This window comes from Musa acuminata, chromosome BXJ1-4 (assembly GCF_036884655.1).
Source record: "Musa acuminata AAA Group cultivar baxijiao chromosome BXJ1-4, Cavendish_Baxijiao_AAA, whole genome shotgun sequence".
NCBI classification, from domain to species: Eukaryota; Viridiplantae; Streptophyta; class Magnoliopsida; order Zingiberales; family Musaceae; genus Musa; species Musa acuminata.
The window spans coordinates 28301844-28320909 of NC_088330.1; the positions used below are offsets into that span (position 1 = coordinate 28301844).

The 19066-nt window shown below is 34.3% G+C and overlaps 1 protein-coding gene across 1 annotated transcript; it reads left to right on the plus strand.

The window, feature by feature from the left end:
• The first annotated feature begins 13091 nt into the window (after positions 1–13091).
• Positions 13092–16398, plus strand: LOC135651655 (uncharacterized). The gene is made up of 5 exons (XM_065171917.1): positions 13092–13674; positions 13793–13975; positions 14059–14142; positions 15520–15601; positions 15697–16398. Exons 1-5 carry the CDS (start codon positions 13231–13233, stop codon positions 16131–16133), a joined length of 1230 nt encoding a protein of 409 aa, XP_065027989.1. The 5' UTR covers positions 13092–13230; the 3' UTR covers positions 16134–16398.
• Positions 16399–19066: the final 2668 nt, after the last annotated feature.

The window sequence follows — 19066 nt, forward strand, 5'->3', positions numbered from 1 at the left end:
CATTACAATGTTTTTCTAGACATCGTAAAAACATTGTATTCTAGGACTGAAACACCGTAAAGCACTTAAAGAAGTCAGCATTGGATTCTATTTGTTTGAAAACATTTATATTATTATATGTTTGACAAGTTGCTGGTTACATTTACAGTGTTTTGTTAGACGTTACGATATTATTATAGTGTTTTACGATATTGATACAATGTTTTGCTAGACATCACAAAAACATAGTTTTCCAGCACAGAAATACTATGAAGTCAGTATTGGATTCTATCATTACATATTAGGTTATATTTAAAGTGTTTTGTTAGACGTTACGATATCTCGTTACAGTGTTTTATGATATCTTTACAGTGTTTTATTAGTCATCACAAAAACACTGTGTTCCAAAGTAAAATCACTGTAAAATATTGTAATACATAGCACAGAAACACAGTAAACCATAGTAATACGCTGTATTCTAGTACAGGAACATAGTAAAGCACTGTGATGCATGTCAATATCTGTGATTATTCAACACAGTATACCACAGCATTACACTGTATAAGTTAACATTTACACTGTTTTAATATAAAACATAGTAAAACATTGTGATAAAACCCACATAAGTCCTGATTGATATAGTTGTTAAACATTGTATCTGAACGAAGAAACATTATAAAGGGATCATTTCCTAAATCCTTATCATTCATTACACTCCATACAATTTATATTGGTTATAAAAAGTCATTTATGATATTTTGGAACGTCATTATAGTGTTTTCATTCATATACAAAAAACACTGAATCTAAGTAGAAAATAATTGTAAAAAGATCATTTCCCAAAGTCTTATCATTTATTCCACTCCATACAATGTCGACAAATGCAATAGGATATAATTTGCATTGTTGTATTTCATATAAATCATAAAAAAATTATTTTGGAATGTCATTATAGTGTTCTCATTCAAATATAAAAAAACACAGTATCTAAATGAAAATATTATAAAGGGGTCATTTCTCAAATTTTTATCATTCATTCCACTCCATACAAATGGGAAAACAAGTATGTCTCTGAAGTTCATTCATCTTCATTGTGACTCTTTCGCCAAATAATAGAAAAACATGTCCTCATGTGAAATTATAAAGATCTCAACATTTCTCCCTAAAGATTCTGAATAATGAACCCAAAAGAGGAGCACTCATGATAAACTTTTTATCTGTTACTTGGATTGTTCTCAGGCAGTCTAGTTTAGATTATTGCACTTCAGTTTTTTTTTCTTGACTGAAAATGTCATATATATTGACATCCATTCCCACATGCGCTTTGAAGTTTTTACTCGGTGGACGGAGGCTTCTCACTTCTCCAAATCAAGTGGGCGAGGGTTGGAAGGACGATGTATTCTCTCGGTGTTTTTACATGTCATAGATGAATAGATATAAGATTCAGATATAATAACGTTAAGATAATGAAAGGAGGAGCTCAAATTTCTAATAGCTGGATGAAGCTTTCTGCTCCATCCAATTCGAGTGGCCCATTGGTAGCGCACGTTTACGACAATGACATGGGAAGAGAGGAAGAAGGGCGCACGTTTACGACAATGACAACGACGTACTATCTATCTTTCAACTCGTGGCCGTACTAAATCAAGCCTTTTCCCTTAATTATCCCAACCTGAATGGCTGCAATAATTAGTGATGACATAAGCACGTGCGAAGTGACCAAAGTAGCTTCGCTATTCGCAATTACGCATGTGTGCTAACGTGGACTGAAAGGACACTTTACTAATCGTAATATAGCAACATGTTTTGTCCTCAGAGTTACTATCTATCGCTAAGACTGCAGTAAGCCATTGTTGTTAGTTACTAATCAATATAAACAAGTCATCAATCTTCTTTTTTCATAGGTATTATATTTCGTCCTCTCTCATTGACTCGCTTTTATCCTGTATTTTTATCTTTCTCATAGTTTTTCTTATTTATTTTCTTTCACATTTACATTTTTAGCTTCTCTTTCAAATTTACAGTGCATGAAGAAGACGTATTCTTTTGTCAAAAAAATTTATGAATTCATTTTTATGAATCTTGAGGTGATAATTTCGGAGAATATTTAAACAATATTATTTTTCATATTACGTCTATTAGAGCATACCACATTTTTTGATTTCCTTTTTCTTCACACTGGTATGATTATTTGGTCTAGCGTAATATTTGTTTCCCAGTAAACTTTTGGGGAAGAACAGCTACATTGCATGATAGTATAAGGGATATGACTCCAAACTTTTCTCTCACTTACCAGTCTATGTTTCAAAGTTGATTGCGAGAAATTAACCTTCATGTCAGCCCCAAACAGTCTTGCATTTTTAATCCAATAGAAAGCAACTGAAGCACCCTCTGATGTGCATCACAATAAGCCACAAATATAACGTGGCTTAGCTATTTTAAGAGAGAGAGAAGGAACGGTGCGAGGAAAGGGGACCTCTCTCACTGTACCATGTGTATGCACCAAGACAATAATGGACCAAGAAGACTAAGCAACACAAACATTAGAATGGTTGGTAGAATACTATTGAGTCCAATATAATACTTATATATGCTTAGAAGAAAAAAAAAAAAAGGTAAATTTTTTATAAAAGTTTTTTTCTTTTTAGTTTTCCAAAAGGTACCTTTTTCAAAAATATCTCCTATTTTACTATAGATTAGTTCATAGGGTAAATTAGTCTAATTATTTAATTATAATATATTTTAAATAGACTTACTATATTTTGATGTTGATATACTTATATATGGAAATCTCTCTATTTGGTTGTAAATATTCCTAAACGAATAAGGATGTCTATTTGAAATTTTATTTTTACATATGAGTCGATTTATTTTTTGTTTTGATCTCATTTGTCTCATTGTTTTTTTTTTAATTATAATCCTTTGGCTATTCAATTGATATATAAGTCTCCCTATGTGGTTGTTCAAACCAATAATTATACCTATTTGAAATCCTATTTTTATATAGAGTTTATTTTATTGAATTTTAAGTCTATTTATCTCAATTATAGTATTTTTGAATAGGCATATAGTGATTTAGTGGAGTTATTAAAAATACTATAAGCCTAAAAAATATTATAAATGATAGTATAAATCTAGATTGTTTTGCTTTATAGATTGGTTCATAGGGTGTAACCAATACTGCGCTAGTTGTCTTGTTAGCAAGATATTTTAGAAATAATGTCAAATAGAGGATGCCCTTTAAGAAAGATTAAAAAGAGGATATTTTCCAAAAAAAAAAAAAGTGCAAAAAATATTCTTAGACAATTTTTTTAGAAAAACTCCTTATTTTTTAAAATACAGTATCTTTTTCAAAAATTCTCATAGAAAACCTCAAATTTTCAAAATAATAAAAGTAACTCCAAACCACTTTTTATCTTTTTCCTTAAAAGTTGTATATTCTCTCTCCTCTTTACAATTTGAACCAATCTAAAATTTGGATCGATTTAAAATAAATTATACTAAATAATTAATTAATATATATCAATTTATATTAACAAAAATAAAAAATAATTACATAAATAATTACTTTAGATTACAAAATTATAAATAATAAACTAAAAAGTAATTTTATTAACTATAAGGTAATTAATAATATAATGATATTTATATATTTTAAAATAAAAATATATAATATAAATATTTTAAATGTATAGAAAAACTTCAAAATAAAATTTTACTCTTAATAAAATTTAAAATTAAATATTTAATAAATAGTTTTTATGGATTTTGACCGTTAAGTTATTAAATTTATCTATAAAATATCAAAACATTATCATATAAATTCTCAAAAAGAAAAAAATTATGTTCTCATCACCTGAGATAACTTTTGATTCAAAGAAATCAAGATTTAGAACCACTTACACTAATTCAAAAAAATTAGTGTAACTAGGTCTAAACATAATCAAAACAAACTAGTGTTGAATCTCGTATTTTGATGATAAAACCAATTGATATGTCTTTATGTTTTAATACGTGTTTTGAGTGACGCAGGATGCTTCGATTAAGATGAGACAATTAAAACAAGAAGAATCATGTTGTGTCGGGGGAAAACATGTCAGAAGATTGGACGTTGGGTCGGTGGAACGGTCGACGTATCGAGAAAAGGCTTCGGGTCGTGGATTTGGGCATCGGGCCAAGAAGAGCATATATTGCGCCAAAGATATTGGAGTTGCGGAGTCAATTGGCCGATTGGGCAATAGGCCGCAAGATCGGACGATGCGCCAAAGAATCGGATGAAGTGTCGAGGGACCAATGACATGCCGGACAACTTGATTAATGCTTAGTATTAATTGTCTAGATCGAAGTGTGTTTTTACATGTGTAGGATTAACTACGATAGCAAGGCATGAAGCAAAATGAAGTTTCGAAGTCAAGGACGTAATGACGTTGGGAGTTCGAGAGTTCGTCGGAAGTTCTGGCGGAACCAGCCGAGAAGTCGCGGAGCTTGCTAGAGAAGCTCGTTAGAACTCGCCAAGAAGATCTTCGTGAAGTCCAAGAGCTTATCGGGAGTCCACTGGAACATTGCTGAGAGATCGTCGGAAGTTCATTGGAAGCTCGCTAGAAGAATGACATAGGGACTTGTTTAGCTTAGCAAATATCTTAGGATTTCGTAGTTAACACGTAATTGGGCTTGAATTTGGGCCAACCCAATTAGGGGCCAGCTAGGCCCATGTAAGAATTGTGTTGGGCCCAATAAGAGACCCAAACAATGCCCCAAGGAGTCTCACCATCGTGGCACAGTCTTCAAGAATGTTTCAGGCGGTGGTACCGCCAGTCTGGGCAGTGGTACTGCCTAGCACTGCACCCTAGGCAGTAGTACCACCAGACTTGGGTGATGGTACCGCCTAGGGTAGTGTCAGTCAAACTGACATTGGGCGGTGGTACCACCCAGTGCAGGCGGTAGTACCGCCCGTGCCCGGGAACCCGAGATGGGAGAGTTTTAGGCTCCAAGTTTGAATCAACTTGAAGCCTATAAATACTTCTCTTATCCCTGGTTAAAGCACACAAGTATTGAGAGAAAAAAAGTATAGAAACACTGCTGCAATCTTGTATGAGCTCCTCTCAAAGATCTAAAGTGTTAGAATAGTTTGAGAGAGGAGTGAGTGGGGGTGTAAGGGTTATCTCTTAAACCCAGTAAAAGGAGAACTGAGTTGTAAAAGATGATTAGCCTTCGTCGATTGAAGGAAGGCCTCTAGTAGACGCCGGTGACCTCGTCGGAGGAGGAAGCCGAAAGTGGATGTAGGTCCCGTTGACCGAACCACTCTAAAACTCTGGTTTGCATTTACTTCCTACCATTTACATATTGCAAACCTCTTTAATAGCTTACTGCCTTCAATATATTTACGTATACTTTCGAAGTATTACCTTTACGAAACGGTTTTACGTCAGAAACGATTTTAATCCAAACAAAATTTTTTGAAGACGTAATTTTTACCGCTGCACTAATTCACCCCCCCCCCCCCCCCCCTCTTAGTGCTGACCCCGATCCTAACAACTAGAACTTTTAAAAAATATTTGAATTAATCCCAAATGAATAAAAATATAACTTTATATTTTTGATAATTTAAATGATAATATTTTTATTTTCTTATAACGTGAATATGTTAAAATTTTAAATTCTATAAATTATTTAATTTTTGATAAAATTTGAAGCTTTCATGCGTTGTTTAGTAACATTTGAGCTTTTAAAGGGGTTTGAAAGCTATTCGAAATTTTGATCCTAAAACACAAAAATTTAGACCCACTTATGCTATTTTTGGCAATTCAAAAATAGCATAACTTGGTCTAAACCTGGTCAAAACAAGTTGAAACTTTTAGAAAATATTTAAATTAGTTCCAAATGGAACAAAATATAACTTTTCTATTTTTAAGATTTAAATGATGATTTTTTTTTTCACATCGTGAATACTTCAATTTTTTTCAATTTCAGTAATTTCTTAATATTTTGTTAAAATTTGATATTTTCATGTAATAATTTGTAAATTTAAGCTCTGAATATGTTTGAAACCTACTATAAAATTTTGGTCCAAAAGCACCAAAGATTTAGACTCACTTACATTGTCCTTGGGGGTAAATAAGTGTAACATCGTCTAACATTTTCAAATATTTAATTTAGTCCCAAATAGACAAAAATATAATTTTTATATTTTTAATAATTTAAATAATAATTATTTATTTTTTCACTTTGTGAATATTTTGATTTTTTAATTTCATAAATTACTTCAATGTTTGTCAACATTTGATACTTCCATATAATATTTTATAATATCTAAGCTTCTAAATAGGTTTAAAACCTTTTCTGACATTTTGGCCTAAAACACTAAGATTTAATCCCACTTAAACTGTTTGTGATGGCAATTCAAAAACAATGTAACTAAGATCTAAACCTAATCAAAATAAATTAAAACTTTTAGAAAATATAATTTGTATATTTTTAAAAATTTAAATTATATTATTTGGAATTTTTAGACTGTGAAAACTTTGAATTTTTATAATTGCTTTAATTTCTTTAAATTTTGACAAACTTTGAAACTTCCATGTAATATTTTGCAACATTTGAGCTTCTAAAGTAGTTTTAAAACATATTCTAAAATTTTGACCCAAAAAACCGAGATTTAGACCCACTTATATTATTTTTGGGGCAATTAAAAAATAATATAACTCAGTTCAAAACAAGTTGAAACTTAAAAAAAAATTGAAGTGGTCCCAAATAAATAAATAAAAATATATTTTTTTTTTTACATTTTGAGAATTTAAATGATAATTTTCTCGTCTTTTCACATTGTGAATACCTTGAATATTTTAATTTCTTCAGATTTTATCAAAAATTGATACTTCCATGCAATGTATTGTAACATTTAAGCTTTTGGATATTTTTAAATCCCATTCTGAAATTTTGGTCCAAAAATATAAAGATTTAAACCTTCTTTCACCATTTATAAGGTCAATTAACAAAAAGTGTAACTCGATCTAAACCTAGCCAAAACAAATTGGAACTTTCAAGAAGCATTGGAATTAATCTTATATAGATAAAAATAATTTTTTTCTATTTTTAAGAATTTAAATGATATTTTGTGATTTTTCACACTATGAATACTTTGAATTTTTCAATTTCATTAATTTCTTCAAATTTTATCAAAATTTGATACTTCCATTGAATATTTTATAACTTAAGCTTCTATGAAACCTATTATGAAGTTTGGTCCAAAAATACTAAGATTTAGACCCAATTATACTTTTTGGGGGTAATTAAAAGATAGTGTAATTCCATCTAAACCAGATCAAAACAAGCTGGAACATTAAAGAAACATTTAAATTAGTCTCAAAAGTATAAAAAAATATAACTTTTTTCTTTTTGAGAACTTAAATGATAATTTTCTATTATTTTTTACATTGTGAATATTTTTATTTTTTAAATTTCATCAATCTATTCAAATTTTGTCAAAATTTGATATTTTCATGAAATGTTTTGCAATATCTGAACATATAAATAAGTTTAAAATCAAATTTTGGCCTAAAAACACCAAGATTTACACCCACATACATTATTTGTGGGGGAAATTCAAAACAGTGTAAATAGGTCCAAACTTTGTCAAAACAAATGGGAACTTTTAAGAAGCATTCGAATTAGTCTTAGATGGATGAAAAATATTATTTTTTTGCAATTTTTGAGAATTTTAATGATATTTTTTAAAATTATAAATATTTTATTTTTTAAAAGTTTGATTTCTTTAAGTTTTGATAAAATTTGAAGCTTCCATGCAATGTTTTGTAATATTATAGCTTTAAGTAGGTTTAAAATTGAAATTTTGATCCAAAAAATGAAGATTTAGTCCCACATATACTGTGCTTGAGTTAATTGAAAAAATATAATTGTGTCTGACATATACTGAAATTTTGATCCAAAAAATATATAATTGAGATAATTGAAAAAAATTGAAATTTTGATCCAAAAATGAAGATTTAGCCCCACATATAATGTGCCTGAGATAATTGAAAAAAACAAGTTGGAACTTTTAGAAATTGTTTGAGTTAGTCTCAAATGGACAAAAAAATACAACTCTTTCTATTTTTGAGAATTTAAATTATATATTTTTTCACATTGTAAATACTTATAATTTTTTATTTAATTAATTTCTTTAAATTTTATCAAAATTTGATACTTCCATTCAATGTTTTGTAACATTTAAGCTTCTGAATAGACTAAAAACTTGTTCTGAAATCTAGTCCAAAGACACCAAGATTTGGACATAATCTATTTTGGGGGGAATTCATAGACAGTGTAGCAGAGTCCAAAACTTGGTCAAAATAAGTTAAAATTTTGGTAAACATTCAAAATTGATCCCAAATGGACAATATATATATATATTAATATAAACATTTAAGTATTAATTTCCTGGTCTTTTTAATATTATGAATACCATGAATTTTTTAATTTCATTAATTTTCTTCAAATTTTTCTCAAAATTTGATACTTCCATGCAATGTTTTGTGACAATTGAGTTTCTGAATAAGTTTGCACCATATTTTAAAATTTTGGTCCAAAAAATTAAGATTTAAACCCATTTATATTGTTTTAGGGATCATTCAAAAACTGAGTCTAAACCTGATCAAAGCAATCTAGAACTTTCATCAAACATTTGACTATGATAAAAATATATTTTTTGTAATTCAAGAATTTAAATGATAATTTTTTGGTATTTTCTATACACATTTAATTTTTTAAGAGTCAAAATCATTAAAAAAAACAATTTTTAAATACTTAAAAATAAAATAATGATTATATAGATCAATTAAATTTATTTCAAAGATTTTTTAACTATCTAAAAATTTTATATTTTATTTTAATTTTTAAACTATATAAATATTATTATTATTATTATATTATTCTTTATTTTATAATAAATAAAATTATTTTTATTTTTATATTTTATTTTATTTATTACATATTATAATTCAAAATAATTTTTATATATTTTTTGTTTTCATTAATATAAATTAATAAATTATTTAACATAATTTATTTTAAGTCAATATAAGTTTTGTGTTAGTTCTATCCGTTCAGTCGAGTGGTTTGATTCAGTTTGAAAAGCAAGGAGAAAAGATAAAAAAAAGTGATTGGATTATTTTGTCATCTCAAAAATTAAAGATTCTTTTATAAATTTTTTTGACAAAGAGAACAACGCTAACTCGAAATTTTGTAAAATAAAAGATTTTTTTCTTTAAAAAAAGCAAAAAACAAAAACTTTACCTTTTTTAAAAAATAGAAACGCATGATCTTTATTTTATCTTGTTTTATTTTGTTAGACGTCCAAAAACTATGCATTTCTTTCCTCCTCCTTTCCTCCCCGTACGTGAATGCAGTGGACACTTTCCTTTTTGACCATTCCACCCTCGGAATAAATTCTCCTCCTTTTTTAATCTCAGTTTTGATCTGTCTCAATTCGAACCGCACGCTAAAACGCTGTTAATTTTGGTCAACTAAGCCGTGGAGTCGGTCAACCTGGAAGATTTCTTTCAAACGTCGGAATTCAAGCGTGTACCGCAGCAGCTTGGACTTCTTCTCGTGTTGACTTCTGATCGATTCAATTCAACAGCCGAATCATGGTCATTAAACATGTATTCCAAATTGTGGAAAGAGTCGAATGAGAAAACTTGACAGTTTATTGTAGAAAATTGTCTCTGAGTTCATATGGACACTGTTTCTAAATCCTACCGGTGGGCTTTTCCGGTGCCCCTTTCGATCAGCTAAATTTGGCTGCCAAGTCATTTAAACATCCATAGATCAATAGATCATAAATGTGTGATGTACCAATTTGTTAACTCAAAAAGTTCATAACTTATCCAGGATGATCTGACTTGGTTTGAAAGTCGAATCTTGATGATGCAACGTGAGAATCGCTTCTATGTTGAATCTTCAAAAGTGGAAACAGACAAGTTGATGATGGCAAGGACGTTTTACCAATGCTTTTCTATCTCCTCCTACAGTAAAACTTTTATTGGGAGCACATTTCGACAATGATCCCTCTAATATTTAAATCAGAAAATTTTAAAATTAAAGTGTGAGTGAAGAGAACTTTTTAGTCAAATTATTTGCACAACTTAAAGATTATTTTCTATTTTAATTTCAACTAATATATCAATTCATTGTCTTTTAATTTTTTTTCATAATTATATCCTTGAGTTCTACGACATATTATCTCTATCGTTATATATATAATTATTTTAAGTTCCATCATATTGGAGTTTATCATGATTATCACATGAGTTTTAATTTTTTAATAAAAATAAAAATAATATAGATGAAAAAAATAAATATAATATAATATAATATGAAGGGTCTAAAAGAAACTAACTAAAGGTCTATAACAACATTCAAAACATAAGATAAGACCCCATCAATAATCAAGATCAAGGTAATGATTGTAAACACAAAACGTTTTGCTTACCTCTTTAAGGCATACTTTTTCAAGTTTGAATACGTAGACGTTCAATCATTTTTCACCTCCACCTAAGACTCAATAACCACTTAAAAACTTGTGCGAGTGTTATATTTGTTAGAGGTTGTCATGACTACATTACTATCAGCTATAAATAGAGAGATCCTTTGATAAGCCCGATCTCACATGCAACTGAATCAAAATGAGAGGGAATTTAAACATCTTCTTATACGACTGAAAAATACTACATTACTATCAGCCTAAGTCAAAATATGAAAGAAGGATCTTCTTATATGACTGATAATAATACTAAAAAATTTAAACATCTATATTAAAAAAATTTAAATATTTTTATTCAGATACGAATAACAAAAAAAATCAATGAAGGTCATAATCTCAAGGTTGGATTGGAAGATAAACTCAATTTTTATGAAGATGACATCCAAGGAACCAACAATATCCAAAAGGAATGAGCTCGATTTTGAACACTCAGGAATAACTAATTAAGGATCCTTTCATAGTCTTCCCTCTTAAAGATATCCACATTCCCTCTTAAGGATATCCACATCTGCACAATAGCTACCGCTGCAATAGTATAAGGAAGAAGGTGGGGCCCTCTCCTTGGTACAAGAAAAGTGTTGAGTCTAATCCATATATGGACTTGGACAATCTGGGCCATAAGCCTAAATTGCAATGTGCGACGACGTGCAAAAAAGAGGAGAGAGAAATAGAAAGTAAACTCTATAATCCTAACGGTGTTGTATGATTCTTTAGTTATTCTAGAGAAAACCTATTGTAAACCTGTTATCATTATTATTAATAATGGAAGTTTGAGGTGGACTACGGTCCTGTGATTTTTTTCATATTGAGTTTTTCATGTTAAAAAAATTTATTCTTACTGTGTGGTTGATTATTTGCTTTGTTGTTTTTGTTGTGCTGGTTGATATTTTCATTTGGATATCAATTTGATATTTTGATGAGGAACAGGAAAATAATATTATGCTTTAATAAATTTTTTCTCAACAGGGAAGCAGCGGTCGTAAGTAGCAAGGAGAGCCATCCCCGACGGCGAGGAGACGACGCCACCATCAACGGCCAAAAAGGGGGCGACTCCTCTGCCCCACGAAACAAGGACCTCCGCAAGCGATGGGAGAACCACAGTCGGCGGGGAGTCAATCGCAAGCGTCGGTGGTGCAAGATCATCCACATCCGGAGCACCATCGCTGCCGCAGGTTACCGTGGGGAAGCGAAGACCTAGCACTGGCCGGAGAAGGGAGGAGCCTCGCAAGAGCCGTAGCAATTGAGGAAAACGGAGGCAGTGGGTCCTTCGCGACCGCACCCATGGGAGAACACAAAGCCGCCGGAGGGGAAAGGGAAACACCACCGGCCGACCATATCCCGAAATTGATCGGCGCCGAAGCCGCCACAACTATCGTCACAGCATTGTGCGTCAGGCCAGAACTAACAACCTTGTAGGAGGCCGGAGAAGCCAGTGGGAATGATCCGGATGCCAAAGGTGCTGCCAGATCGGGAGTGACAACATTCAATTCGGCCACCGACAAATCAGGATCATCGTCGGCCAACAAAACCGAAGAATCAGCCAACAGAGGAGAGGTCTCAGGCGGATCAATCGCGGGGAGAGAGGAAATGAGCGGCTGTCCGCCGGTCCTGCTCGCTTTAGCTGCTATTGGAATGCACACAACCTTGAAGCCACGCTGTAACCCAACGCCAGTGACATGCCTAGTAGCATGGAGCACCACCGGACAGACACCAACAGCATCGCGGCGAGGGAGACCATATCCCATGGGGCCTGCAGAGGAGTGAAGGGGCAGTGACTCATCGTCGGCCCGTGAGGAGGCCGTTGTCATCAGTGGCCATGGAAGCATGCCTCCCCAATATCCCAAACCCTAGCAGACCCTTTTTCTCGTGATCATCGCCTCGCAAAAGAAACCTTCTTCGATCGCGTGCGGCCTTTGATTGCTTCAAAATATAGAGAAAAAAAGGGGTTCACATGGCGCGAGTTTTCAGAGGCAAATTCATGAAGAAGAATAAGCCACCACATTTACCACAGCGAGGTTCGATCAACCTTAATTTGAGGTTTGAAACAATCAATCTTTGGTATATCACCAGTCTTAATCAATAATTATCTTTTCTTAATTGAATAATTTATTATATTTAGATCGATACGTGACAAAAATGATATTACATTTTTTTAATTAACTGGTTACATAAAATTCATAAATGATATACGGAGAAAATTATTAATTATATACGTGATATTAAAAATTATATACGTGACAAAATTCATAAAAAAAGTTATTAATTATTAACTGGTTACATAAAAACCAAGGGAAGAACACACTTGATCAAATCGGTAAACGAAATATTGAACAAAAACCAACCAAGTCGAACTAAAAAATTAAATATACACCCTAATTTTAATTTTAGGACGGAGAAAAGCACGAGTTCCACCTTAGAGTTTACATGTTGCGTTGTCACCCTCCATGGTCAAGATTTCCTCGCACCGGCCACCGCGTTTCCCACGAGTCAACAAACGTGCCGCACGAGACCGCTTGCTCCTTTAAATGACTTTTCCAATCATTCACCCGTATAAATCATCGTTTTCGTCTTCCCCCACTAAACACCTACCAACAGCTCCTCGCTCTTCTCCACTCCTCGCAACCCTGTCCAACCCCTCTCCTCCATACCGCTCCTGATTTCCTTCTCGGAGTTAACAAGATCTTTGGCCACTAGAATACCTTGTTCGACTCATGGGGTTGGTTGTGGATGCGCTAACGGAGGTGTTGAGGAAGCCGACGATGGGCGGCGTGGTGGCAGAGCTCGCGATCCTGGCCGCCCCGCTCTGGATTGCGGCCCTCGTGGGGCTTTTGCTAGGGTGGGCGTGGCGGCCGAGATGGGCCACCGGCATCGCTGCAGGTGGCGAGAAAGCTACCGATTCAGTAGTGGCTTGCTCGCCGCCATCAGATGGGTTGGGCGGGCCCTCGTTGGATCCGCCAATGGCTTCTCTGCTGAGCTGCAGCGGCGGCTCTTCAGTCCCCCAACAGCCGGATGGCGAGAAATCGGCGGTGACTGAAAAGGATCTGCAGCATCTGTGCCAGCTCGTGGAGATGACCGATGGTGGCCCGGCGTGGCGCAAGATGATGGAGAAGTCGTTGCCGAACATGAGCTACCAGGCCTGGCAGAGAGATCCTCAGGTAGACCATCTGACATGCCTCCACACTAGCATCCCTAATTGTATATGCCACAGTTCGATTCTTCACCTGCTCGTTATTGGGGTTCTCATGTGCCATGTATCTTGCAAACATTTTGCAGACCGGCCCTCCTCAGTATCGTAGCAGTTCCGTGTTCGAGGATGCGACGCCGGAAATGGTGAGGGACTTCTTTTGGGACGACGAATTCCGGATCAAGAATGGGTGGGATGACATGCTCCTTCAATATTCTACCTTGGAGGAGTGTCCATCCACAGGGGCAATGGTAGTTCAGTGGGTCCGAAAGGTGCGAACTAATTCTTGGATATTCTTAGTGGAACTGAGCATTTGCTATCTGCTATTCTCGCTTAACATCCCTTCTCTATGCAGTTTCCCTTTTTCTGCAGCGATAGGGAGTATATCATTGGTCGTCGGATATGGCAATCAGATAGGAGTTACTACTGTGTAACAAAGGTTTGTAGTAAATATAATTACTGCATATATTCTTGTTTAGAGGTTCACCATATTATAGTACTTACCGTAGAGATTGAATTTTGAAGAAATTATGTAGAAGGCTTCAACACTGAGAATTTTGTTCTTCTTAATGTGGAGTATGCCACACCAAACATTCTCATTGAGCCTAATATTCATACTGGCATTTGGGTTCCCATCCCCTAATTACAACAAAGAAACACTATCATTTGAGAAAACAATTACAACACTAGTGCAATTGACAGCTGCACACAACCTTAAGCTATGAAGAGGAGCAAGAAAACAAGGTGAAAATCCACTTTACCTTCTTTGAAGCTCCTTTTAATAGCATAAGTCTTTTCGATTTCTTTCATAAAAAAATGTTATGGACTTAATCTGTTGCATAACTGGAAGAGGCAAATTGTCAAGGTGGAAACCAAAAAGTTCAAGTGAAAAAAGGAAAAGAAGTCTTTCCCTTAGGCTCTTTTTTTTTCTCATATCCAATGTTCAAAAAGAAAAAAAAAATTATATGAATGCATTTAAGCTCTTCAAAACACCCTACCAGCCAGATGGCACACACAAGCTAATTGACAGATATGAATCAGTAGATACATTTGGCTAAACTTGAAATAACTGTTGCAGGGTATGCTTTTAATTTATCATAAAAACATAATGTTCAAGTAGATAACCACTTGAAATGTAAACATTGGAAATGTAAACAACCTAATCAGAAGAAAATGTTGGTGCAAATACCTTGGTTCCTTTTCTTCTTGCCCTTGGTCTAAGAATTCAGTGCTTGTAGAAAAGTTGCATTGATGTTAAGCCATACAACATGTTGCTGAGTGGTCTTTCTATTTTTATTACAGACCAGGGTTCTGCAAAAGGCATAGCTATACTTTTGAATAATTAAGTGCAATTTGAATTGGATACGCAGCAGGGCATGATAATTCTACAGCTGATGTTGTCTTGTCCAATTCAACACATTTTGTCCTGGTATAAATCCAGTTGATCTACATCTAGATTCTAGCTGTTGTCTGTTATATATGATATATATGTGTCTTCTTTTGATCCATCAGACTGCATCAATACTTTTTGCTTTTTCAATTAGTTCCTAACTTGTGGTGTTGCATTTTCTCTTAGTCCTTAACAAGGTTAAAACTTGTTAAAAAGTTTCGGTATTAGTATTTTTTTTCACCTATTGGGCTAAGATCAGAACTATAATAATTTTTTTAATGCAAACATGTTATGATGCTATTTTTCATGTTAGTTTGCTGTTGGCAATTATGAAGTTACATTTCTCATTCATATTACCCCATTGTGTACTTTTTAATCATTGTAGTCTGTTGAATTAATTATCGATATTTCCTTAAAAAATTTCAGGGAGTCCCATGTTCCTCTGTTCCTCGACACAACAAACCGAGGCGTGTTGACTTGTATTACTCCAGTTGGTGTATTCGCCCAGGTGCATAACCTCGTCCCATGTTCTCTTTCTTCTTCCACACAGCTGATTAGCCTCTTGAATGACAAATGCATGTTTTCTGATCTTTGTTGGGTCAGTTGCATCAAAGAGAGATGGCCAGATGACTGCTTGTGAGGTGTTACTCTTTCACCATGAGGATATGGGCATCCCATGGGAAATTGCAAAGCTAGGTGTCAGGCAGGGAATGTGGGGTTGCGTCAAGAAGGTCGAACCCGGTTTCCGAGCCTACCAGATTGCTAGGACATCCAACGAGCCAGTATCTCGGAGTTCTTCCATGGCACAAATCACCACCAAGTTTGATGCTGACCATCTGAGGTCATTTGAAGATAATCCTGTTTCATCCTCAGATGTCGTTGAAGTGGAGAAGCAGAAGCACTGGGCTTGCAACATACCCAAGTTTCTTGTGGTTGGTGGTGCTGTAGCTCTTGCCTGCACCCTTGACCATGGCTTGGTTACCAAGGCTGTTATTTTTGGAGTAGCAAGGAGGTTTGCAAAACCAGGGAAGAGATTGTGAGAGGAAATTAAATATCCTGATCAATCATTCAAACATCTCTACAACAAATTATCTTGGTAAAAAGATGATATATGAGAGAGAAACTATTTATATTTTCTGTCTTGTTTTTGTAGAGGAATATCAAATTTAGAGTTCATCTCATGTATACAGTCGATCCTACATAGGAAGTAATCCAAGAATCGTTAGAAATCCAATTTGTTTCCACTCCAAGGAGACATATAACTCATTTGAATGTTAATTTCTGCAAATTGCATATTGTATTTTAGTTAGCTGTTTTTGCTTTTCCCATATTTGTTCCCACTTCTCCTGCCACCCATACTAGCATTCTGGTCTGCTAGAAAGTGATATGCATGCTGTTGAAATTATTCCAAGAAATGCATGTAAAAGTGCTATGCACTTGGAAGAGAACTGTGTGTTCGCTGGATCTTAAAAAAAAAAAAAATCAAGAGTTCAACTAGTTTTGAAAATGGGCGAAGATTTAAATTGATCAGTAATAAGTAGATACATGTATTATTGCTAATTTAGATTTGAATTATCTTGGATTCCTTGAAAAAGAATTGAGTTGTTGTTTGTAATAGCCTTTGCAGATTAATTGTTTCTTTATTCCTTTCTAAACTTGCTATCACATTCCTTCATGTTTGTGCATTTTTTTCCTGCCTGAGTTGGAATGAATTTTGGAGACGAAGGTTTTCCCTGTGTCAGTCTCAAGTCATTGTCTTGCTAACCTAGAGGTATCTGCAAAGTTAAATCAAGGTATCTGAATTTAAATTGTTTGGATGAATTAGATAAGCTCTTGAGGAAATCTTTTATTGTGTGAGGAACTTACTTAGGGAGTCCTTTCTATAAAGGGCTATGAGAACCAAGAGTCCCAAGATCATCAGCACTCATGGCGAGTGATTGAGCTTCATTCTTTGATCGAATCAGGATAATGATATCGAGGTGCGTCGAATTCGTCACCTACCTTGACTAGCTTGATGTTGCTTGGGGGACATGTGGTGTCAGATATGTGCCGTCGATGTAGTTTCAGGTGGTCAGTTGTCAGCCATGTGTTATCTTCTTGGAGTCGCATTGCCAACCATGAGATGTCAAGCATATATTCCATTCATCACCTCGAATGATCGACATGTTAGCCACGTGCCATCTATATGGCCCTAATGTGTCGACTAAGTTATTAGCCACGTATTACTAGCCCCCTTGCTTCTTGGCTCATGCGAGCGTTATCAAGCCGAGAAGCGACTTTGGCCAAGACTGTAGATATTGCAAGGGGGGTGGATGGTAATTGTTTGTAGTTGTGCATCGTTTGATGCATGTTTTTGCCCGTTCAACTATGGGTCATTGATATGCGAGTTTGACCATTCAATTGCATGTCGATGATACGCATTCGATCGTTTGGCTTCGCATCGTCAATAAGTGCATTCTTTGATCATTCGGTTGTGCATCGTTGAAATACGCATTCAACCATTATGTTGCACATCGTTGATATGCACATTCAGTTATTTAGCTACATATCGTTGATATGCACATTCAGTCATTTAGCTATACATCGTTGATATCCACATCACTATTTGGCCATTCGATTATTCATCACCACTATATATATTAGACCATTTGGTTACGTGTTGATATACATTTTTATCCATTCAGCTGCACAGTGTTGATATACTCATTTCGCCATTTGGTTGTGTTATCAGTATGCACATTTGGTCGTTTGATTATATGCCACTAATATGTGCATTTGGTCATTCAATTATGTATTATCGATATGTGTATTCGGTCATTTAACTGTTGAGAAGAGATCGCTTTAGGTTCTGAGATATCTGCACATGTGTGCCATTTTCACCCCATTCTCTAATGGACATGTCATTTCAACTTCTTGTCAAATATAGCAAGATTCTATCTCCGAGATTTTTGCAATAATGACTTATTGCAACGTTGACATGATGATCCTCTATACATCTATATGGAGATTCCCTGAACCATTGAAGCTTTAGAAGATTGCCATGAGTATCTTTTCAGCCTTGTGTAATAGCATGTTGCTACTTAGCATATCAACCAAATGTAATGTTATTATGCAAGGGTTGCTTAGACCGCGTAATTAGTGCAATGACATGTTGCCACGTAGCATGGCATGTTGCCTCATTCGTTCTTCCCATGCTTTTAGAGCAGTTCGAAGCATTATATTAAACACATTATGTATAGACTTGTCCGTGACAACTTGATGAAATAGTCAACTCTTATAATCAAGAACTTCGTTTGACTTATAGTTAGGGAAAAAGGACCAAGGATATCTAAACCCTCCGAGCAAATGGCTAAGCCAAAGTCCATAGGGGTCAGTTTGGCTATAGGGAGCCTTTGGATTTAGGTGTTGCTTTGGCATCAGTTGTAGTGCTACACATATTCAAGTGTATTATGTCAAAGTGTTAGCTAATAATAGTCTTTCCTACGAATTTTAAATGATAACGAGCATGCTCCAATGTGTTCTCCATATATTCCTTCGTAGATTTCAAAAAGGACGTAGACAGGGTCTCCTAAATAAAGGTAGTGGAGGGGCGACTATGTGAAGAATCATTAGTAAAATTACTGTGAATTATATATAATCATATTTAATGCTTTTGGACTTTCCTGATTAGGGTTGGTAGATAGAACCCCTATCTTAAGATAGCATAGGATGTCCCCCATCTAAGTAGACTTGAAGGAGGTGGAAGAAACCTCATCCTCGCTTATGCTCCTCTATTTCGAAGTTTCTACCATTACTTTTTTTTATAGTCAATTGCTTTCTATAGCCAACTTTGATAACAAATCAATAATGACATTTTCATTTCAAAGAATTTGCTCACTGTTGAAGGAGATATCAACAATAATCTGTTTGGCCTTTATAAGATAGCTAGCCATCACATAATCTCAGGCTTCATAGGTTCCATTGACATGATTGA